At 38.5% G+C, this 24,737-nt stretch overlaps 1 protein-coding gene across 2 annotated transcripts in view; it reads left to right on the top strand.

Annotated features, from left to right (window-relative positions):
- The window catches only part of LOC133570018 (sortilin-like), a 104,984-nt gene extending 80,689 nt beyond the window's left edge, over positions 1-24,295 (top strand). Inside the window, exons 11-20 of one of the 2 annotated variants that reach the window (XM_061922631.1) lie at positions 348-460; positions 539-641; positions 718-886; positions 6,134-6,318; positions 6,384-6,576; positions 10,357-10,473; positions 10,636-10,744; positions 16,692-16,804; positions 16,883-17,009; positions 22,682-24,295. In XM_061922631.1, the coding sequence (XP_061778615.1) occupies positions 348-460; positions 539-641; positions 718-886; positions 6,134-6,318; positions 6,384-6,576; positions 10,357-10,473; positions 10,636-10,744; positions 16,692-16,804; positions 16,883-17,009; positions 22,682-22,696 (1,244 nt within the window). In that variant the 3' untranslated portion in view covers positions 22,697-24,295. The remainder of the gene's footprint in view (positions 1-347; positions 461-538; positions 642-717; positions 887-6,133; positions 6,319-6,383; positions 6,577-10,356; positions 10,474-10,635; positions 10,745-16,691; positions 16,805-16,882; positions 17,010-22,681) is intronic. The other variant, XM_061922632.1, reaches the window with a different exon arrangement.
- The last annotated feature ends 442 nt before the right edge of the window (positions 24,296-24,737 follow it).

The raw sequence follows: 24,737 nt of genomic DNA, 5'->3' as shown, positions 1-24,737 counted from the left end.
CACAGTGGAGTTTTACAAGCCTTCTGCTTGGTAGGATAAAAGACAGCTTTTGTCTTCTCGCCGGGAACTCATTTTTCAAAGTTTTGTGATAACTTGTACACAATTATTCTGACACTTATAATCTGGTGCGCCTTTTGTATGAAAATAGACCCGAATGGGCTCACAAATCGGCACTGCGCCTTATATTTGGGTAAAATACGGTAGTTTTACCCTTCGCCACGCAGCCCCCCATTATATAAAGTGCCGTGGATTCCTGCTAACTAAATAACAAACTTGACAATGCAACAAACGTCAATCAGAATAATCCAATTTTGTACGTTTGACTGGAAGTTTGTGTATTTATGTAGACGGAGCTGTGGAGACGGTGATCACGTTCGACCAGGGAGCGCGATGGCAAAGACTACGTCGACCCCAAAACAGCCAATGTGACACGGAGACCTCCACTAACAGGCCGAACAAAGTGAGACAGCCGGACAACATACGTGATGCAAATGTGGCCCCTGAAAGACGCGCAGTGCCTCTGTTCCCCTCTTTACAGTGCAGACTTCACATCCATGCCACATACAGCACAGCCATGAAGATGAACGTCCCCATGCTGCCTCTCTCACAGACCAATGCCGTGGGCCTCATTCTTGCTCACGGTATCAAAAGCACACGCCAAAAAAACCTGCCAAATAGTTTTTGTTGTGTCGTAAGAAAACGCGTTTCTCTCTTCAGGCAGCATCGGGGACGCTGAGTCGACCGTCATGCCTGACGTGTACGTGTCCGACGATGGCGGCTACTCGTGGTGGCTGTCCCTCCGGGGCCCTCACCACTATGCTGTGCTGGACTCAGGGGCCCTGCTCGTGGCTGTGGAGCACACCAACTTGGCTGTCAATCAAATCAAGTGAGGATAAGTGTCGTTTCTGTCATTTGCAGCGAGGGCCGGGCTGCGATAGACCCGTAGTCGATATTAGAGATGTCCGATAATATCGGACTGCTGATATTGTCGGACGATAAATGCTTCAAAATGTAAAATCGGAAATTATCAGTATCGGTTTCAAAATTAGCGGTATCTGTTTCATAAAGTAAAATATAGACCTGTTTCTTTAATTCCATAATTGTCTAAAATCATTGAAAAACTGTTCAATAACAGATTAGAAAGTTTAATAAATAAAAATAGAATACTCGAAGAGAACCAATATGGATACAGAGCTAATGTTTCAACTTCACTGGCTTTAATTGAAATTACCAATGCAATAAATAGTAAAACATGTGCGGCAGCAGTGTTTATGGATTTAGCTAAAAGATTTGACACAATTAATCACAATATTTTAATCAAAAAACTAGAACGATATGGCATCAGAGGGTTAGTTAGAAGTTATCTAACGAACAGGAAACAATACGTGAAGCTAGGCGAACACACTTCTACAACGCTAAATATATCCTGTGGTGTACCTCAGGGATCAATATTAGGACCTAAATTATTCAATCTCTATATAAAATACATTTGTAAAGTCACAAGAGATTTAAAGTTATTATTATTTGCAGATGATACAAAAGCGTTTTGTTCAGGAGAGAACACACAGAGGATAATACAAATAATAACAGAAGAAATGAACAAATTTTAAAAATGGTTTGACAAAAACAGACTATCATTGAATCTCAGTAAAACTACAATAATGCTATTTGGTAACAGTAGAAGAGAAAGTCAAACAAAAATGAAAATAGACGGAATAGGAATTGAAAGAGTAAATGAAACCAAATTTCTAGGTATAAAGATTGATTATAAATTGAACTGGAAATCTCATGTAAAAAATATACAACATAAAGTGGCAAGAAACACGTCAATAATGAATAAAGCCAAATATGTTTTAGACCAAAAGTCACTTTATATTCTCTACTGCTCGCTAGTGTTATCATATCTGAGTTACTGTGTAGAAATATGGGGAAATAATTACAAAAGTACACTTCATTCACTAACAGTGTTACAAAAAAGATCAGTTAGACTAATACATCATGTTGGATATAGAGAACATACAAACCCTTTATTTATTGAATCAAAGATACTGAAATTCCACAGCATAGTGGAATTGCAAACAGCTAAAATTATACACAAAGCAAACTATAACCTGCTTCCCAAGAATATACAACAATTCTTCTCAACAAAAGAGGAGAAATATAATCTTAGAGAAAAATGTAATTTAAAACATTTGTACGCACGTACAATACTTAAGACCTTCAGTGTATCAATATGTGGAATTAAATTATGGAATGGATTAAGCAAAGCAATCGAACTATGTACTAATATCATCCACTTCAAGAAACTCTTCTAACTGGAAGTGTTTACAAAGTACAAAAAAGAAGAACCATGATAAACATTCTGATTTTATTCACCCATTCATTCTTTCATTCTCAAAATAATCTTACTTATCTCATCGTATGGAATAAAACTTACTTCACCAATTATTTATTTATTTTTATTGTGATTACTTATGGAGTATATTGTGAATACATTAAGAACAGGAAGTGAACAAAAGTTTTAGCAACTGTTATGTAAAAGAAAAGGGGTAGGATTAAATAAGCTCTGCTTCTTCCTACTCCTTTTCGAACATGTTGAAAAGAGAAACTGGAAATTATGTATCATGTTGTATGATTGCATGTTTGAAATAATCTCAAACTCAACTCAAATGTGTGACTTTTCAAAACGCCGCTGTGTACACGGGAGTAGGGAGTAGTACAGAGCGTCTATAAACATTAAAGGCACGGCCTTTGCGTGCCGGCCCAGTCACATAATATCTACAGCTTTTCAACACACAAGTGAATGCAAGGCATACTTGGTCAATGGCCATACAGGTCACACAGAGGGTGGCCGTATAAACAACTTTAACACTGTTACAAATATGCGCCAAACTGTTAACCCAAACCAAACAAGAATGACAAACACATTTCGGGAGAACATCCGCACCGTAACATAACATAACAAATACCCAGAATCCCTTGCAGCACTAACTCTTCCGGGACACTACAATATACACCTCTAGCTACCCTCTACACACCCCCACCTTAACCCCGCCTTCCCCAACCCCGCCCACCTCAACCTCCTCATGCTCTCTCACGTAGAGCATGTCTCAATTTCCAAGCTGCTGTTTTGAGGCATGTTAAAAAAAATAATGCACTTTGTGACTTCAATAATAAATATGGCAGTGCCATGTTGGCATTTTTTTCCATAACTTGAGTTGATTTATTTTGGAAAACTTTGTTACATTGTTTAATGCATCCAGCGAGGCATCACAACAAAAGTAGGCATAATAATGTGTTAATTCCAAGGGCGTAGAATTGGGTAGGGACGCTAGGGACACGTCCCTACCAATATCCAGCCGCTACTGCCCGTAATGTTGGCACAGAAAGGGTTAAATGTCGGTCTCTGCTAGAAGTCCCGCCTCTAACCTAAATATCGCTCCCTGATTGGTTGCCACTTTCATGCTAACTTACGTGTGATTGGCTGTCCCCGCTGTCTCTCCTTCTGCTTGTAAAAGCTAGCCTACATGCTAGTTGCTAGCGAGCGGACGAGAGGCAGTGTGTCATGCCAAAATTCTTCCCCCCTACAAAAACCTTCCCCCCTCCCTTTACTTCCGTGGTCATGATTAATACAGACGTTTTGTTAACGCTATATTATAAGAATATAACGCTGTATTATAAAAATACGGATGTTTTGTAAACAATATATTAAAAAAAAAAAATAGAACAAATTAAAAAACACTATTTACAAACACAAGCTATGGGATGACGTAAGAGGAAACATGAGGAAATGTAAACCCGGAAGTAAATGCGTCATCCCATAGTTTGTGTTTGAAAATAGTTGGGTTTTTTTTGTTGGTTTTTTTTGTATTTTTTATAATATAATGTTAACAAAACGTCTGTATTTTTATAATACAGCGTTGTATTTTTAGAATATAGCGTTAACAAAACATCTGTATTAATCATGACCCCGGAAGTAAATGGGGGGGAAGGTTTTTGTAGGGGGGAAGAAATTTGGCGTGACAAATGCAACTCGGTGTAAGTTGTAAGTTCTAACTTGTAAGTAAGTGTAAGTTGTAAGTAAGTGCAAGTTGTCAACATGTTCGGCATTTGTTGTTCCTGGCACACGGTAGCTAGATGGATTTTAATATCAGTGCTGTGATTTACATTGTGTTTGTGTCTGTTTGCGTGCGTGTGTGCTGTAGGTTTTGAAGGATGTCAATGAAAAGAAAACTGGATATAAGAGACTTCTTTAGGAGTCAAACTGTAAGTTATTTAAAGGGTGTATAGAGGCTCAACAATATTGATTAATTCAACAATATATCACTCCAGTCACGCCCCTTAGAGTGCTATAATGAGCATATACCATGGACTGGAGTGATATATTGCTTTTATAAAACGGTTACGAATAAAGGCATTATGAAATAGGAATACTCAATCAATTTAATGTAGTTTTATTCAACCAGAAATACATATTATGGGACGGCGTGGCGCAGTGGGAGAGTGGCCGTGCGCAACCCGAGGGTCCCTGGTTCAAATCCCACCTAGTACCAACCTCGTCACGTCCGTTGTGTCCTGAGCAAGACACTTCACCCTTGCTCCTGATGGGTGCTGGTTGGCGCCTTGCATGGCAGCTCCCTCCATCAGTGTGTGAATGTGTGTGTGAATGGGTAAATGTGGAAGTAATGTCAAAGCGCTTTGAGTACCTTGAAGGTAGAAAAGCGCTATACAAGTACAACCCATTTAGCATTTATTTATCATTATCCAATAAAATAGCCTCACTGTGGAACAAATAGTCCCACCTATCCAGACGTTAGCTCCAAATTAGCACTGCATCTCGTCTTTTCCTCCGCTTTTTTTCAGGTGAAAGTCAGTGCTTAGTCCCCTCTACCATTGTTAACCCTCCCCGGAGGTGAAAGTTAACCTTAAACATGTGAATTCAACTACTTTAGTCTGTTTTTTAACATCGTAAACACAAAAAAAAGCTGTCTTTTACTACGGACTGCAACAGTCCGTTGTCATGGATACATGACAACAACTTCCATTCATACCAGTCATGCGTGCCTGAGGCGGAGTGATAGCCTATGCTGTGATAAGGCTTTAGAATATTTCAACCACGGTTAACAGCCAATCACATCGACGGATTTCACCTTTCCGTTTTATTTTTGAAATTATTTTTTAGTTTCATGTATTTGTGTAGAATTGAGCAACGGTTTGAAAATACCAAAGTGGTGGAAATACACTAAACCCTCCCTAGATGATCATGTGATTTTACAATGCTAAAATATAATTCATTAATATGAAGTAATATTCATATTTAGTAAAAGCCTTTTTGCTCAGGCAGTAACTGTACCATCAAGCTCTATGGTCATTGTCCTTAATGTATCTGTCATGCATCAACCTATTTTTGGCCAGCAGTTCATTTCTGTGACAGACCGGCGGAGGCATGTGTTTGGCTCTTTCAAATAGGAACAACCAGTGGACACTAATCTACAGTACAAAAGCAGCAATAGAAAGAAGTAGTTGAAGGAAAAAATTGTGAGTGATTTAAACACAAGTTGGGGAAAAGATTATTACAGTTCATTAATGTTTATTTACAATGTTGTATTGCATGAATGTATTTCTGATGTTGTTGATGGACAGTAGGCTATGTTAATTGACAGTATGATGCACAGTTGCACTACAGCCCTACACTAAAGAGTAAAGAAGATCACTCTTCCAAGCTGTCTCCTTTGCTTTCATTTTAGTTGCTTTACTCTATAACATCTGCATGACGTGAACTTATGATTGCCAATGTAAAAAAAAAAAAAAAAAAAGTAAACTTTCGGATTGCTGCCTTGGAGCACTTTTGTGTCCCCACCAATCTCAAAATCAAACCTAATCCTTTGGTTAATTCCACGGTATCAGTTGCGAACGGGATCGGTAATAAAAAGTTGAACAATATAGAAATATCGTCCAAAAAGCTATTTAAAAATGCTCACATTTAAAACTTTTTTCCTGGTCCATATTTTCCATAGGTCATAAATATCAATAATTAGTGATATCGACCGATTTGAAACACTTACGTCGTGATACAGTTTTTTAGGCCTATTTGCAGCCTGGACCACTAAATGTCCATCTACGTTCAAAACAGGTTTTCCACGGATGAAGGCCGGTGCTGGCACACTTACAACTTCACCAACGACCGCTTCCACTTCAGCGGCATGGACAGCGAGCCGGGCTCCCGCTCCATGAACGTCAGCCTGTGGGGCTACAGGAACGACTTCACCAAATGGGTGGTAATCACCATCGACTTCAGGAAGCTCCTCGCCCGAGATTGTGAGTGATAAGTGAGGAGACGGGGAAGTGGGGGCGTCGTGTTTGAGCAAGTGCGTTTATACAAGCAGGCGACGACGAGGACTACGTGCCCTGGTTGGCTCACTCTGCCGACCCCGGCAGATCGGACGACGGCTGCGTGTTGGGCTTCAAGGAGACCCTCTTACGCTTGAGGAAAGACTCTGCCTGCTGGAATGGGAGGGACTTTGCTGTTAGCAAGCACCTGTCACCTTGTCCTTGCACACTGGATGACTATCACTGGTACTGTATGACGGGCTGAGACACACCTTTCAAGTATATTTGATCTAGGGCTGGGCGACATGGCCTTTTTTTAATATCTCTACAGATATTAAAAAGTTTTAAATTCATGTATCTAAAATTAAGGCCCTAAAAAGTATTACATTTATTAGAAATTCCTAAAATGGTCTTAAATTCAGTACTCAATGGTCTTAAATTGTCCGGCCGGTTTTTTGGGGGTTTTTTCGGAGCACGTCTTTGAGTAAAAGTGAGTGATTTCAGCTCACTCATTTTTTTCCTTTGTATCTCTTCAAGAGATACAAAGAAAAAATAAGTGAGCTGAAAAAAATAGAGGCAGAACTCGTGAATGAGAACAGCCAGCTGAAGCTCAACTGAGGCTCATTTGAGTGTGTGTTCAGTGTTTTGTTGTTGTTATAATACTGTTTTGCACTATTATTGCACTATTATTGATCAAATGTAATTTATTTTTACCCTCACCTCGGTTATTATGTTTTTACTGGCGTTTGTATTGGTTTGTTTGTTTTGGATGTCAAAGTTTTTGGATCTCGTAAGACTTTTGATAAGCTGTTTGGCAGAGTGGTGCTTATCACTTTGTTTATTAATAAACATACAAAAAGTAAACTTGACTGATTGTCATTGAGGTTGTAGTACAGTGGGATCCCCAACCATCGCTAATATTTATAGATTTTTTTTATTATTTTTTCGGTCTTAAATTTCATTCAAGGTGGCATTAAAAAGGTCTTAAAAAGTCTTAAATTTGACTTGCTGAAACCTGCAGATACCCTGCTCTATTTTTAGGCAATATCGCAATACACGATATATATCTGGATATTTTGCCTTAGCCTTGAATGAACACTTGATTCATATAATCACAGCAGTATGATGATTCTATGTGTCTACATTAAAACATTCTTCTTTATACTGTATTTTTCGGACTATAAGTCGCAGTTTTTTTCATAGTTTGGCCAGGGGTGCGACTAATACTCAGGAGCGACTTATGTGTGAAATTGTTAACACATTACCGTAAAATATCAAATAATATTATTTAGCTCATTCACGTAAGTGACTAAACGTATAAGATTTCATCGGATTTAGCAATTAGGAGTAGGGCTGGGCGATATTGCGTTAATTATTATTGCAATATTTTGTATGCCATATTGCAATATACGATATATATTACGATATTTTGCCTTGGCCTTGAATGAACACTTGATGCATAAAATCACAGCAGTATGATGATTCTATGTGTCTACATTAAAACATTCTTCTTCATACTGCATTCATATATGCTCATTTTAAACTTTCATGCAGAGAGGGAAATCACAACTAAGTCAATTGACTGAAACTGTATTTATCAAATACTCTTCATTCTCTCACGGGTGACTTTTTAAATGAAAGAACAAATTATTAGTGTTGCTACCTTTTTGTAGTAACACTTCTGCTGCATACTTTGCATATTGCTGTTGTCTGCTAAATATCTTCCCGCTTGAAGCCAAACCACCGCCAGATGATGGATCCCCTGCTCTTTATTTTGAGCATTTATTGTTCTTCCTCCATTTGTGATCAGTTTCGCACCATCTCTCTCTTGTAATGTCACAAGCTCCGCTCCGCTCGACCTGCCTCAGCTAACGTTAGCCATGCTGCTACCTCTCCGATCGGCGACAGCGTATGACGCTAGACGCACGACAATATGTGACGTATGTAAGAAGGCGGGCTTGTTTTCCGTCTTCCTTGAGAAGGAGTGAGAAACGCCAGTAATGTAATGCACGCAGCCAAAAGCAACTGTGTGAGAACATATAATCGAATATTACGATATAGTCATTTTCTATATCGCACAGAGACAAACCTGCGATATATCGTTTGTATCAATATATCCCCCAGCCCTAATTAAGAGTGACAGATTATTTGGTAAACGTATAGCATGTTCTATATGTTATAGTTATTTGAATGACTTTTACCATAATATGTTATGTTAACATACCAGGCACCTTCTCAGTTGGTTATTTATGCGTCATATAACGTACACTTTTTCAGCCTGTTGTTCACTATTCTTTATTTATTTTTAATTGCCTTTCAAATGTCTACTCTTGGTGTTGGGTTTTATTAAATAAATTTCCCCCAAAAATGCGACTTATACTTTAGTGCGACTAATACTGTATATGTTTTTTTCCTTCTTTGTTATGCATTTTCGGCAAGTGCGACTTATACTCCGGAGCGATTTATACTCTGAAAAATACGGTAATATATGGTAATTTTTTAACTTTTCATGCAGAGAGGGAAATCACAACTAGACGCGCGACAGTATGTGACGTATGTAAGAAGGCGGGCTTGTTTTCCGTCTCTGTGAGTAGGAGAGAGAAACGCCAGTAATTTAATGCACGCAGCTAAAAGCAACTGTGTGAGAACATATAATCGAATATTACGATACAGTCATTTTCTATATCGCACAGAGACAAACCTGCGATATATCGTTTGTATCGATATATCCCCCAGTCCTAATTAAGAGTGACAGATTATTTGGTAAACGTATAGCATGTTCTATATGTTATAGTTATTTGAATGACTTTTACCATAATATGTTATGTCAACATACCAGGCACCTTCTCAGTTGGTTATTTATGCGTCACATAACGTACACTTTTTCAGCCTGTTGTTCACTATTCTTTATTTATTTTTAATTGCCTTTCAAATGTCTACTCTTGGTGTTGGGTTTTATCCAATAAATTTCCCCCACAAATGCGACTTACATGTATACTCCAGTGCGACTTATATATGTTTTTTTCCTTCTTTATTATGCATTTTCGGTAGGTGCGACTTATACTCCGAAAAATATGGTAATATATGCTCATTTTTAAACTTTCATGCTGAGAGGGAAATCACAACTAAGTCAATAGACCAAAACTGTATTTATGAATCAGTTATTAAGCAGTGGCACAAACATTCATGTCATTTCCAAAACAGTTTTGTGCATGATGTCACTAAGATGACATATCAAAACAACACTAAATTAAAGAGCACTTTTTGTACAGAATGCCACTTCAATAGTTTAATACAAATAAAGTCCATTTTTGTGCATGATGTCGCACAAGATATTTCAATAACTGTCAAATAAAAATGAGCTGCATAATAGGAAATCACATAGTGTTCTTCCTTCGCTATGTGGTAGGTTACTGCGGACATTATCTCCTTTTGTATTGACTATTTTTTTCATACGGTGTTTATCTGGAAGTGTTGGCATCGGCATTTTGATGGTGAAGGGCGTGTGGCACCGAATGGAGATGTTGACATGCGGAGTAAGCACTCTTCATTCTCTAGCAGGTGATTTTTCAAATGATGATACATATTAGCAGTAATGCTACTTTTTGTAGCAGCGCTTTTGCTCCACATTTGACAAATTCCGGTTGTCTGTTCGACATATTCCCCCTTGAAGCCAAACCACCGCCAGACGAATCTTGGGAATTAATTATTCCTTCATTCGCACTTTCTTTCTCTCGTATTACCACTCGCACGGCTCCGCTAGCATCACAGCTAACGTTGCCCATGCTGCCGTATACGTATGGGACGTATGTAAGAAGTTGTGCTTGCTGTCTGTGAGAAGAAGAGACAAGATAGAGTGGGAAAAGCCTGTAGTGTAATGCCAGCAGCTAAAAGCAACTGCGTGAGAACGTATACTCGAATATCACGATATAGTCATTTTCTAAATCGCACAGAGACAAACCCGCGATAAAGCGAATATATCGATATATTGCCCAGCTTTAATTTGATCCATGCTTTGTCCCACAGTGACTTTGGATACTACCGACCTCACAACAGCTCGGAGTGCGTGGAGCAGGAGGAGATGAAGGGCCTACCTCTGGAGTTTTGTCTCAATGGCACTACCGAAGAGCTGCAGACCAGCGGGTGAGGACTTGTCTCGCGATATAGCTCTTTGCAAACTCATTCTTCTTGCAGTAACACAGCCATGATCTTTAATCCCACATACTGTTTAGTTTCAGATAGATTGATGGATTGCTGCTCCCTGAAAGCTTGAGACTGATTTTTGTTTTCCGTATTTCATTTAAGTTACCGGAAGATTCCAGGAGACAAATGCGAATTTGGCTTCCAGCCCGTCAGAAAGGAGACAGATCTGAGAAGAAGGTGCACCAGCAATGCCCTGTATCCAATTTCTCTGGTTGGTGCACAGAATACCCACTACATGTGTTTCATATTCAATATAAACTAGGCATATATACCAAATACTACAGATGTCCGATAATGGGTTTTTTGAAGATTTCCGATATTGTCCCACACTTAATTACTGATTCCGATATCAACCGATACCGATCTAGACAGTCATGAAATTAACACATTATTATTCCCCGCTGGAGGCATTAAACAAAGTAACAAGGTTTTCCAAAATAAATCAACTCAAGTTATGGAAAAAAATGCCAACATGGCACTGCCATATTTATTATTGAAGTCAAAAAATGCATTATTTTTTTAAAATGCTTTAAAACAGCAGCTTGGAATTTGAGACATGCTCTCTGTGAGAGAGCATGAGGAGGTTGAGGTGGGCAAGGCTAGGGGGTAGCGGTGGGTGTTTATTGTAATGTCCTGGAAGAGTTAGTGCTGCAAGGGATTCCGGGTATTTGTTCTGTTGTGTTTATGTTGTGTTACGGTGCGGATGTTCTCCCAAAATGTGTTTGTCATTTTTGTCTGGTGTGGGTTGACAGTGTGGTGCATATTTGTAACAGTGTTAAAGTTGTTTATACGCCCACCTTCAGTGTGACTTGTATGGCTGTTGACCAAGTATGCTTTGCATTCACTTGTGTGTGTGAAAAGCAGTAAATATTATGTGATTGGGCCGGCACGCAAAGGCAGTGCCTTAAAGGCACGCCCCCAATATTGTTGGCTGGGTGGAAATAGGGAGCACTTCGGGAGAATAGTTGCCCCAGGAGATTTTCGGGAGGGGCATTGAAATTCGGTAGTCTCCTGGGAAAATTGGGGGGATTGGCAGGTATGACTGGGAGACGCAACTGCTCTGTACTTCTCCCTACGTCCGGTCCGTGTACCACTCCGTACAGCGGCGTTTTAAAAAGTCATAAATTGTACTTTTTGAAACCGATAACGATAATTTTGAAACCGATACCGATAATTTCCGATATTACAGTTTAAAGCATTTATCGGCCGACAATATCGGCAGTCTATTATTGGACATCCCTACCAAATACCGGTGTGTGTGTGTGTATGTGTATGTGTATGTGTGTGTGTGTGTGTGTGTGTGTATATATGTATATGTATATGTATATATGTATATATATATATATGCATATATATATATATATATATGTATATATATATATATGCATATATATATATATGTATATGTGTATATATATGTGTATGTATGTATATATATATGTATATTTATATACAGTATATATATTTATATACAGTATATATATGTATATATGTATATATGTATGTATGTATGTAATATGTATATTATATATATGTATGTATGTATGTATGTATATATATATATATATATATGTATGTATGTATATATATTAGGGGTGTAACGGTACGTGTATTTGTATTGAACCGTTTCGGGGTTTCGGTTCGGTTCGGAGGTAAACCGAACGACACGGAGATATTAAGTAGCGCACCGCACGTTGTGTAAACAATGCACACAGAGACACCATGAATTGATGAAGGTGGACCCCGACTTAAACAAGTTGAAAAACTTATTCGTGTGTTACCATTTAGTGGTCAATTGTACGGAATATGGATGGTACTGTGCAATCTACTAATAAACGATTCAATCAATGAAAAAAAAAAAAACAACACACAGCGATCAAGGTTTATGATAGACTGACCACACCTCCTCTTTTCACGGGATATGTCCTCTTTGCGGAGTTGTCCAGGTGGAGTTTCTTAAATGCCTCAAATGTCTGGCATTTTAAGTTAATGGTTGCGTGTATTTTCAATGTACGTTCAGGGTTAGGAAGGGGTTAAAAACAACAAAAAAAGTGGCACACAGCAGCAACATTCGTGAGGGCGGGGCAGAGACAGAGAGCGAGAAAGTTATGATAAATGCGCATGCGTCGCCAGGCTCTGCTTATTAACCATAGATTTATCAGATTTAATTTTTTGTTATCTATAGCAGGGGTGTCAAAACTGTGCCCCGGAGGCCATTTGCGGCCCACAGGTAATGTTTAAAGGCCCACGACACATTCTAAAAATACTATTAAAATAAACAAAAACATAAACAAAAGTGAAATAAAAAAGCTCAAAGGCTAAATGTAATTTAGAAAAAGTTGCAACGTTGACTAAAAAACAAAGCTGTTTTTTTTTTCTTTCAAACTGTCATTGCTCAAAACATAATGTTTTATCAAAATCAATGTTATTATGAATTTTTGACCTATCCAAGTTTCTGTTTACTTCACATCAAATATTCCACTAAGAAAAATGTTTTTGGTGGAAGATTTAGCAAATTTGTTAAAAAAATAATCAAAAAATGTATATTTTAAATGATAAATGGGTTGTACTTGTATAGCGCTTTTCTACCTTTAAGGTACTCAAAGCGCTTTGACACTACTTCCACATTTACCCATTCACACACACATTCACAAACTGATGGAGGGAGCTGCCATGCAAGGCGCTAACCAGCACCCATTAGGAGCAAGGGTGAAGTGTCTTGCTCAGGACACAACGGACGTGACGAGGTTGGTACTAGGTGGGGATTGAACCAAGGACCCTCGGGTTGCGCACAGCTACTCTCCCACTGCGCCACGGCGCCCCAAATTTTGTTGTTTTCTTACTGTACCGAAAATGAACCGAACCGTGACCTCTGAACCGAGGTACGTACCGAACCAAAATATTTGTGTACGTTACACCCCTAATATATATATATATATATACAAACCCCATTTCCATATGAGTTGGGATAATGTGTTAGATGTAAATATAAATGGAATACAATGATTTGTAAATAATTTTCAACCCATATTCAGTTGAATATGCTGTAAAGACAACATATTTGATGTTCAAACTGATAAACTTCCCAAAGAAGTTGGGAAAGGTGGCAATAAATACTGATAAAGTTGAGGAATGCTCATCAAACACTTATTTGGAACATCCCACAGCGGCTAATTGGGAACAGGTAGGTGCCATGATTGGGTATAAAAACAGCTTCCCAAAAAAATGCTCAGTCTTTCACAAGAAAGAACGGGGCGAGGTACACCCCTTTGTCCACAACTGCGTGAACAAATAGTCAAACCATTTAAGAACAATGTTTCTATAAGTGCAATTGCAAGAAATTTAGGGATTTCAACATCTACGGTCCATAATATCAACAAAAGGTTCAGAGAATCTGGAGAAGTCACTCCACGTAAGCGGCATGGCCGGAAACCAACATTGAATGACTGTGACCTTCAATCCCTCAGACGGCACTGTATCAAAAACCGACATCAATCTCTAAAGGATATCACCACATGGGCTCAGGAACACTTCAGAAAACCACTGTCACTAAATACAGTTGGTCACTACATCTGTAAGTGCAAGTTAAAGCTCTACTATGCAAAGCGAAAGCCATTTATCAACAACATCCAGAAACGCCGCCGGCTTCTCTGGGCCCGAGATCATCAAAGATGGACTGAATTAAAGTGTAAAAGTGTTCTGTGGTCTGACGAGTCCACATTTCAAATTGTGTTTGTAAATATTTGACATCGTGTCATCCGGACCAAAGGGGAAGCGAACCATCCGGACTGTTATCGACGCAAAGTTCAAAAGCCAGCGTCTGTGATGGTATGGGGGTGCAGTTGCGCCCAAGGCATGGGTAACTTACACATCTGTGAAGGCACCATTACTGTTGAAAGGTACATACAGGTTTTGGAACAACATATGCTACCATCTAAGCGCAGTCTTTTTCATGGACACCCCTGCTTATATCAGCAAGACAATGCCAAGCCACATTCAGCAACAGTGTGGCTTCGTAAAATAAAGAGTGTGGGTACTTTCCTGGCCCGCCTGCAGTCCAGTCCAGACCTGTCTCCCATCGAAGATGTGTGGCGCATTATGAAGCGTATAATACGACAGCGGAGACCCCGGACTGTTGAACGACTGAAGCTCTACAAAAAAAAGAGTGGGAAAGAATTCCACTTTCAAAGCTTCAACAATTAGTTTCCTCAGTTCCCAAACATTTATTGAGTGTTGTTAAAAGAAAAGGTGATGTAACACAGTGGTGAACATGCCCTTTCCCACCTACTTTGGCACGTGATGCAGCCATGAAAATCTAAGTTAATTATTATTTGCAAAAAAAAAAAGATATTTGATGTTCGAACTCATTAACTTTTTTTTTGTCTTTGTAGTGCATTCAACTGAGTATGGGTTTAAAAGGATTTGCAAATGATTGTATTCCGCTTATATTTACATCCAACACAATTTCCCAACTCATATGGAAACCCGATATGTACATACATATATATATATATATATATATGTATATGTATGTATGTGTGTATGTGTAGATGTATGTGTGTATATATATATATATATATATGTGTATATATATATATATATATATGTGTATATATATATATATATATATATATATATATATATATATATATATATATATATATATATATATATATATATATGTGTGTGTGTGTGTGTGTGTGTGTGTGTGTGTGTGTACAATGGGGCAAAAAAGTATTTAGTCAGCCACCGAGTGTGCAAGTTCTCCCACTTAAAATGATGACAGAGGTCTGTAATTTTCATCAAAGGTACACTTCAACTGTGAGAGACAGAATGTGAGAAAAAAATCGAGGAATTCACATTGTAGGAATTTTAAATAATTTATTTGTAAATTATGGTGGAAAATAAGTATTGGTCAACCATTCAAAGCTCTCACTGATGGAAGGAGGTTTTGGCTCAAAATCTCACGATACATGGCCCCATTTATTCTTTCCTTAACACGGATCAATCGTCCTGTCCCCTTAGTTTAAAAACAGCCCCAAAGCATGATGTTTCCACCCCCATGCTTCACAGTAGGTATGGTGTTCTTGGGATGCAACTCAGTATTCTTCCTCCTCCAAACACGACGAGTTGAGTTTATACCAAAAAGTTCTATTTTGGTTTCGTTTGACCACATGACATTCTCCCAATCCTCTGCTGTATCATCCATGTATCCATTTTGGTATAAACTGTATGTATGTGTATATATGTATATGTATATATGTATATATGTATATATATATATATATATATATATATATATATATATATATATATATATATATATATATATATATATATATATATATATATATATATATATATATATATATATATATATATATATATGTGTGTGTGTGTGTATCTGTCTCTACCGTATTTTTCGGACTATAAGTCGCAGTTTTTTTCATAGTTTGGGTGGGATTGCGACTTATACTCAGGAGCGACTTATGTGTGAAATTATTAACACATTACCGTAAAATATCAAATAATATTATTTAGCTCATTCACATAAGAGACTAGATGTATAAGATTTCATGGGATTTAGCGATTAGGAGTGACAGATTGTTTGGTAAACGTATAGCATTTTCTATACGTTAGTTATTTGAATGACTCTTACCATAATATAGTTACGTTAACATACCAGGCACGTTCTCAGTTGGTTATTTATGCGTCGTATAACGTACACTCATTCAGCCTGTTGTTCACTACTATTTATATATTTTAAATTGCCTTTCAAATGTCTTTTCTTTGTGTTGGGTTTTATCAATTAAATTTCCCCAAAAAATGCGACTTATACTCCAGTGCGACTTGTATAGGTTTTTTTCCCTTCTTTATTATGCATTTTCGGCAGGTGTGACTTATACTCTGGAGCGACTTATACGGCGAAAAATACGGTGTATATGAATGTGTATATACAAATCTAATTTCCCCTGGGGGATTAATAAAGTACTATTTGAGAGAGAGAGAGACAGACTTTTCTTGATGTCTTAAGGCTGTAACATAACAAAATGCGGTAAAAGTGAAACTGTCCGGATTCACTGTTATTTAATGACACTGTTGCAAAGTGGCCTCCATGTCTAGTAGGCTGCATCTCAAACATTCTGTCTTTCTCTCAGACTGAAAGCTCCTCGCCAAGCGCTGCAATCATATCCGTGGTTGTCCTCGCCATGCTGCTGGCCAGTGCCGTGGTGGGAGTTTGGCTGGTCAAGAAATACGTATGCGGAGGACGGTCAGTCGGCCTCATATTTGACACATTTACTACTGTACATTTGGTGTGGTCTCTAATGCGCGGCCATGTCGTCGGCAGGTTCCTTGTGCACCGCTACTCTGTCATGAGGGAACATGTTGAAGGCAACAAGATAGAAGGAGTCGACGACGTGGATGCCCAGTACATGGAAACAGGAGCAGCGCAGTACACTGAGGATTCAGATCAGGTATCTCAGGACGTGTGGAGCTAAAATCAGGACTACTCTCTATTAGGATTGTCCCGATACCAATATTTTGGTATTGGCACCAAAATGTTTCGATGCTCTTCAGTAGTTTAAAAAAAAAAAAAAAAAAAGGCACCACCATGAATGTCATTATTGGTTTTATTTTAACAGTAAATCTTACGGTACATTAAACATACATTTCTTATTACAATCAAATAACAATTTTGGTATTAAGTAAAATAGTGAACATAATAGTCAACTTGTCTTTTAATAGTAAGTAAACAAACACACACTCCTAATTGTCTGTTGATGTATGCAGTAACATATTGTCATTTATATTATATTATTTTGTCAAAATTATGATGGACAAGCTGTAAAAAAATAATTAAAGCTGCAAGCAGCCTTGGTCGGGTCCGTCTTTGGCTGCTGCCCCCGAGACCCACGGCCGGATAAGCGTTAGAAGACGCCATGGAGCCACTATTTTAAGAATCTAATGCATTGTGAAAGTAATCCAGTTGTTGTATTGAAGTGAAAATATCAAACTTCCTGTTGATTTTTGCTAAAGTATGTTAATTATTAAAATGTAGGTCTAAGTGAGACCTACATAGTGTTTTTTGTTTCATATCTCTCTGACATTCCTACCGGAAGTTACAAGCAGTTTTGTCTGTGTTTTCTTCCTAGGAGCAGTTTGTCCGTGTTGTATTCCTAGGGGGGCAGTAGAGCGCAATTTTGAGTTTTGAAGTTAGGTTTTTTCATCAGATCGCAATTTTTGCCAGACCTGATTTGTGTTTCAAGTTTGGTGAGTTTAGAAACATTTTAAGGGGGTCAAAGAACAGCACAAAGAGGCAAAAATGACATTGTTTAGGAGACTTTGCACAGGGGTTCTTTGAAGGCGCGTAAAATCAAAACCTGAGAACTTATCAAAACTCTGTTCGATACTTTTAATCAAAAGGGTCAATCTCTCCTGTGCGAGTTTGAAGCCAAAACAACAAACGCACTCAGAGGAGATAATGTTTGAAAAAAGGTGACCGCTTTTTACAAAACTTTTGTTTTGAAGGAGGATTGCAAACTTCCTGTTGATTTTTGTTGGGGGTTGTCAATCTATGAAATGTAGGTCTAAGCGAGACCTACATAGAGGTTTTTGTTTCATGTCTCTCCGACATTCTTACCGGAAGTTACAAGCAGTTTTGTCTGTGTTTTCTTCCTAGGAGCAGTTTTTTCAGTGTTTTATTCAAAAGTAGCGCTAGAGCGCAGTTTTGAGTTTTGGGATTTGGTTTTTTCATTAGATCTTAATATTTGCCAGTCCTTATGTGTGCGCCAAGTTTGGTGACTTTTGAAGCATCTTAAAGGGGTCAAATTACAGCGCAAAGAGGAAAAAATTGCATTTTTTGCGAAAATTTTATTTTGAAGGGGTTTTTGCCAACTTCCTGTAGATTTTTGCTGAAAGAAGTGAGTGTATGAAAATTGGGTCTAAGTCAGACCTACATAGGAGTTTTTGTTTCATGTCGCTATGACATTCCTAACAAAAGTTACATGCAGTTTTGTCTGTAATTTTTTCCTAGGGGGCGCTAGAGTGCAATTTTCATTTTGGGGGATTGGTTGCTTAATATGTTGGGAAGGTTTGCTATACCGACGTGTGTGTCAAATTTGGTGAGTTTTGAAGCATGTTAAGGGGGTCAAATTACAGCGCGTAGGTGCGGAATAATAATAAAACACAGCAGTTTCAATAGGGTCCTTGGCCCATGGCCTTGGCCACTTGTTCATTAACTGTCAATATGTTTATTTTCTGTTTTAACATGTTCTATCTCCACTTCTGTTCGAATGTAATAATCACTTATTCTTCTGTTGTTTGATACTTTACATTAGTTTTGAATAATACTACGAATTTAGGTATCAATCTAATACCAAGTAGCTACAGGATCATACATTGGTCATATATGAAGTTATTATTTGTCCAGGGACGTATTTCCTGACTTTATAAAAATGATAAAAATTCAAAAAGGAAATAAATGGTTTGTGATGATAAAAAATCTCGATGTAAACATTGACTAGATACATCTCTTGTACTTGGTATCGTTACAATTAGAGATTTCCGATAATATCAAGCTGCTGATATTATCGGCCGATAAATGCTTTAAAATGTAATATCAGAAATTATCGGTATCACCGTTTTAAAAAGCCATACATTTCTACTTTTTAGAACGCCGCTGTACGGAGTGGTACACGGACGTAAGGAGAAGTACAGAGCGCCAATAAACCCTAAAGGCACTGCCTTTGCGTGCCGTCCCAATCACATATCTACGGCTTTTCACACACACAAGTGAATGCAAGGCATACTTGGTCAACGGCCATACAGGTCACACTGAGGGTGGCTGTATAAACAACTTTAACACTGTCACAAATATGCGCCACCCTGTGAACCCACACCAAACTAGAATGACCAACACCTTTCGGGAGAACATTCGCACTGTAACACAACAGAACAAATACACAGAACCCCTTGCAACACTAACTCTTCCGGGACGCTACAATATGCACCCCCCAACGCCGCCCACCTCAAGCTCCTTATGCTCTCTCAGGGAGAGCATGTCCCAAATTCCAAGCTGCTGTTTTGAGACATGTTAAAAAAAAAATGCACTTTGTGACTTCAATAATAAATATGGCAGTGCCATGTTGGCATTTTTTTTTCCATAATTTGAGTTGATTGATTTTGGAAAACCTTATTACATTGTTTAATGCATCCAGCGGGGCATCACAAGAAAATAATGTGTTAATTCGTATCAGTTGATATTGGAATCGGTAATTAAGAGTTGGACAATATCGGAATATTGGATATCGGCACAAAAGCCATTATCGGACGTCTGTAGTATTGGATGATACTACGAATTTAGGTATCAACCCAAGTAGCTACAGGATCATTTATTGGTCATATATAAAGTTCTTCTTTGTCCAGGTACGTATTTCCCTGACTTTATAAACATAATAAAAATTATAACAGGAAATAAATATTTTGTGATGATAAAAGATCTCTATGTAATCATCGACGGGATACGTCTCTTGTACTTGGTATCGTTACAATCAATATAAGTGTAGATCCACCGTTTTGTTTACATTCAGGAGCGCTAGCTTGCTGTTAGTGGTTATCTATTGTATCCTCCCACGGTGTGTGGTGAAGCGTGTTTAGCTATTCCTCGTCCTGCAGGGATGATACTTGTAAAAAAACATATTTTATTTCTCGCCACGGAGGGGAGGATTAGTGATTTAGAAGTAGCTAAAACTCTCCCGACAGCGGATGGCCGTCAGCCGCTAGCTAGCTAGCCATGTTTTAAAGCACCTCTTCCTGACCGGTGCTTCAGTGTTATAACTTCACTTTTACCGTTTTTTGTTGTTTTTTTTTTTTAAACCAAAATCATCCTTTCTCCTTTTTCTGTCTCCTCACTGTGTCTGCTTGTAAGTAAAAAAATGTTTTTTTAAAAATACCAGTGTTTTTCCGAGGCAGTATGGTACAGTTTTTTATTCATTAGTACTAGAGATGTCCGATAATAGCTTTTTTGCCGATATTCCGATATTGTCCAACTCTTAATTACCGATTCCAATATCAACCGATACCGATATATACAGTCGTGGAATTTACACATTATTATGTCTAATTTTGTTGTGATGCCCTGCTAGATGCATTAAACAATGTAACAAGGTTTTCCAAAATAAATCATCTCAAGTTATGGAAAAAAAATGCCAACATGGCACTGCTATATTTATTATTGAAGTCACAAAGTGCATTATTTTTTTTTAACATGTCTCAAAACAGCAGCTTGGAATTTTGGACATGCTCTTCCTGAGATAATCCTGATGCCCACTACAACTATGGAAAATACTATACTTTGACTTTCACAAAGTGCATTATTTGTTTTAAACATGCCTCAAAACAGCTACAAAAACAATGAAGGCACACAGCTTCAGTCCAGAGTATACTAGAGCAGTGGTTTTAATATTGGGATACGCGTACCCCTGGGGGTACTTGAATGTATGCCAAGGGTTACTTGAGATTTTTTAAAAACATTCTAAAAATAGCAAGAATTCAAAAATCCTCAACCACGCAGAGAGGGGGGGGCGGGGTGGTTTGGTGCTCGCGGTGTGTATAACATAGTCAGGAATTGTCATGGATGCAAAGGATTCTGGGTATTTGTTGTGTTGCGTTTATGTTGTGTTACTGTGAGGATTTTCTCCCAAAATGTGTTTGTCATTCTTCTTTTGTGTGGGTTCACAATGTGGCGCATATTAGTATGAGTGTTAAAGTTGTTTATATCACAACCGCCAGTGTACTCTGTGTCACCCAGTATGCCTTGCAATCTCATACATGTGCCGATAGAAACAGCGAAATACATGTGTCCAGTCGGCACGCAAATAGCATTCCGTGAATGGTGGGCGTGATGACGTTCAAGAGGACGCAAATAGCATTCCGTGAATGGCGGGCGCGATGACGTTAAGAGTAATATCATCACGGCACGCCCTTAATATTGTAGCCCGAGTGAAAATTGGAGAACGTTGACTACGGGTGATATCCGGGAGAGGCATTGAATTCCGGAATCTCCCCGCAACAATCTGGGGGGTCGGCGATTGTGCAGCTGAGCCGCATCAGAGTTGCCAAAGAGCCACATGCGGCTCCGGAGCCGCGGGTTGCCGTGAAGCCCTATAATTGAATCACTTGTTTATTTTTCTACAAGTTTTTAGTTATTTTTGTATCCTTTTTTTCCAAATAGTTGAAGAAAGACCACTAGAAATGAGTTATACTGTTTAATAAATCGGAAACTGCTGTATTTTACTTCTTTATCTCTTTTTTTCAACCAAAAATGTTTTGCTCTGATTAAGGGTATACTTGAATTTAAAAAGTGTTAACAGGGCTTACATCACTGAAAAAAGGTTGAGAACCACTGTACTAGAGTAAGAAAGTAAACAATAACATATTCCTCCTTTAGTGCAAGACTGCCTGGCATACTGTATAACAGGAAATTATAAAAAGGGCTCAATCTTCCCTGCTCTAATGTATTTGTATGAGTAACACAAATGTGCTGCAAGCTAGTGGTGAGTGCTTGAAGTGGCCTAGCAGTCAGCCAGAAATCTGAAACGCTGCGTTGAGACAGGGCAGGTCTGCAGGTGGGCGGGGTTGGAGAGGAGTATATCGTAGCGTCCCGGAAGAGTCAGTGCTGCAAGGGGTTCTGGGTATTTGTTCTGCTGCGTTTATGTTGTGTTACGGTGCGGATGTTCTCCCGAAATGTGTTTGTCATTCTTGTTTGGTGTGGGTTCACAGTGTGGCACATATTTGTAACAGTGTTAAAGTTGTTTTTACGACCACCCTCAGTGTGACCTGTATGGCTGTTGACCAAGTATGCCTTGCATTCACTTGTGTGTGTGGGAAAAGCCGTAGATATTACGTGATTGGGCCGGCACGCAAAGGCTGTGCCTTTTAAGGTTAATTGGCGCTCTGTACTTTTCCCTAGGTCTGTGTACCACTCTGTACTGTGGCGTTTTAAAAAGTTTTCCTTTTTAAAAACGATACCGATCATTTCGGATATTACATTTTAAAGCATTTATCGGCCGATCGAACATCTCTAATTATTAGTTCCATTATAGCATACAACTCTACTTTGTTGCTAACACTGGTGTTCCTTCCCCAGGACCTCTTGGAATAGCTAGGGCCATGTCGACTTCTCTCCAGTCCTTTCCACTCTTGCTTGTCCCCAACATGCTGATTAACTTCTGCCTTTCAAGTCTCGCTGTCCCCCTGGTGGCTGGAGGACGCAACAGCAGCAGCAGCACAGTTCCTACTGTTGGAGGTTCTCACCAAGAGACCGAGCGATGGAACAGGGGGGCAAGCGCAGAACACAAGAAAGGGCTCTGAGGTCCCTGCAGATCTCTGTCAGGATATCAAATTGTGCTTCCTCGCAAAGACGTTTGGTAACGCACGTTTTTTTTTTTAGCTTCCAATGTTCGGGAATAAAAAGTAGTAAAATACTAGAATTTCAGTCAAAGTCCGAAATCTATATTATTTTACTCTCTAAATTTAAAACGTGCAAAAGCCATTTACATAAATTTTATAGTTTCATCTATCACCTCAACTGTTTTTTGTTTTGTTTTTGTTTTTTATAGAAACAAGCACTTTCCTTTTGTACTAACTTCTGTAAGCAATAGCAGCTCCTTCCAATATCTTTGCCAAGCCCACAAAATAATCATTTTTCATTTCTGACTGTAGTTTATTCGCCTTTTTTGGAAAGATTTGCATGGGAGGATGCACTTTAGATGTCTAACCTTTTTTTGGTACTCACACCCGTACTTTCTTAACAATAAAATCAGAAAACGTGAAGCGATAGAACAAAATTAGTCCAGTTTTGTCCTTGACTCAAACATGCAGTCTGGAACAAAACAGAAAAAGGCCAAAAAGCAGCACCTTACATTCATACGCGCAGTCTTGTAAGTGACTGCTGTTTTTAAAAAGAACCATGGCTTTTAAAGGCACAGCGAATAAAACAATAAACCAGTGAATGCAAATAAGGGAATCAAATCCACAATCCTTTGACGTTACAGATATTTTTCACTCCCCACTTTGTGAAGTGAAACCAAAAGACTTGAATTGCCAAAGCACTTTTATTCTTGAGTTGTCTAATCTTCGGGACGAATCCACCGTAGCCCAGCGATGAACAAATATAAAGGTATTGGTAACTCGAAAAAACTTTACTTGAACTTTATCATGTATCTGCTCGGTAGAAATCACCAGTTTATTGTTCCGTGTTTTCTTTGGAATATTCCCCCTCTCCAGGCGACTAATACGTTAGCATCGGGATATGAGGTTGCAGGTACAACAGCTGTTGTAACTGTTTGGTTACTACAATATATTCCATTTCGACCCAGCAAATAAGCTATGTACTGTAGAGCTGGCCTACTATAGAGTGGTATTCTCAAGGACGTCTCTTTATATCCACGACTGGCAATACTCAACTATTTACTGGCGTTTTTGATCCGTTTTTGCACTATGTCTACACATCTGTGAAAAAGAAAACAATCTGCATTCTTGCCACAAACATGTATCGTGCTGACTGACGCCCTTCGTGTTGACTTTGCTGTATTAAACCCAGAGAGGAAGAGCATCGGATTGAAAATATCTTCTAGCAGTTTGCTCTGTATTTTGTAATACTATAAATGTAGTGATGTTTTTATTCCAAATAGTGAATATTCCATTATTTCAATGGTCATATTCATGCTCTGCGATAATAAAAGTTTTTTTTTAAAGACAATACTCAGTGTTTTTTGTTGTTGTTATAAGTCAGACCTGGGCATTAAGATTTTAAATCCGGCTCGCCGGACGTTCTCCATAATACAAAACCCATTTCCATATGAATACAATGATTTGAAATCCTTTTCAAAACTTATTCAGTTGAATATGCTACAAAGACAACATATTTGATGTTCAAACTGATAAAAAATATTTTTTTTGCAAATCATTAACTTTAGAATTTGATGCCAGCAACACGTGACAAAGAAGTTGGGAAAGCTGGCAATAAATACTGATAGAGTCGAGGAATGCTCATCAAACACTTATTGGGAACATCCCACAGGTGTGCAGGCTAATTGGTAACAGGTGGGTGCCATGATTGGGTAAAAAAACGCTTCCCAAAAAATGTTCAGTCTTTCACAAGAAAGGATGAGGCGAGGTACACCCCTTTGTCCACAACTGCG

Source organism: Nerophis ophidion, linkage group LG16, assembly GCF_033978795.1.
Source record: "Nerophis ophidion isolate RoL-2023_Sa linkage group LG16, RoL_Noph_v1.0, whole genome shotgun sequence".
NCBI lineage: Eukaryota > Metazoa > Chordata > Actinopteri > Syngnathiformes > Syngnathidae > Nerophis > Nerophis ophidion.
The sequence above is the reverse complement of the archived record's forward strand: the minus strand, read 5'-3'. Positions and strand labels throughout refer to the sequence as shown.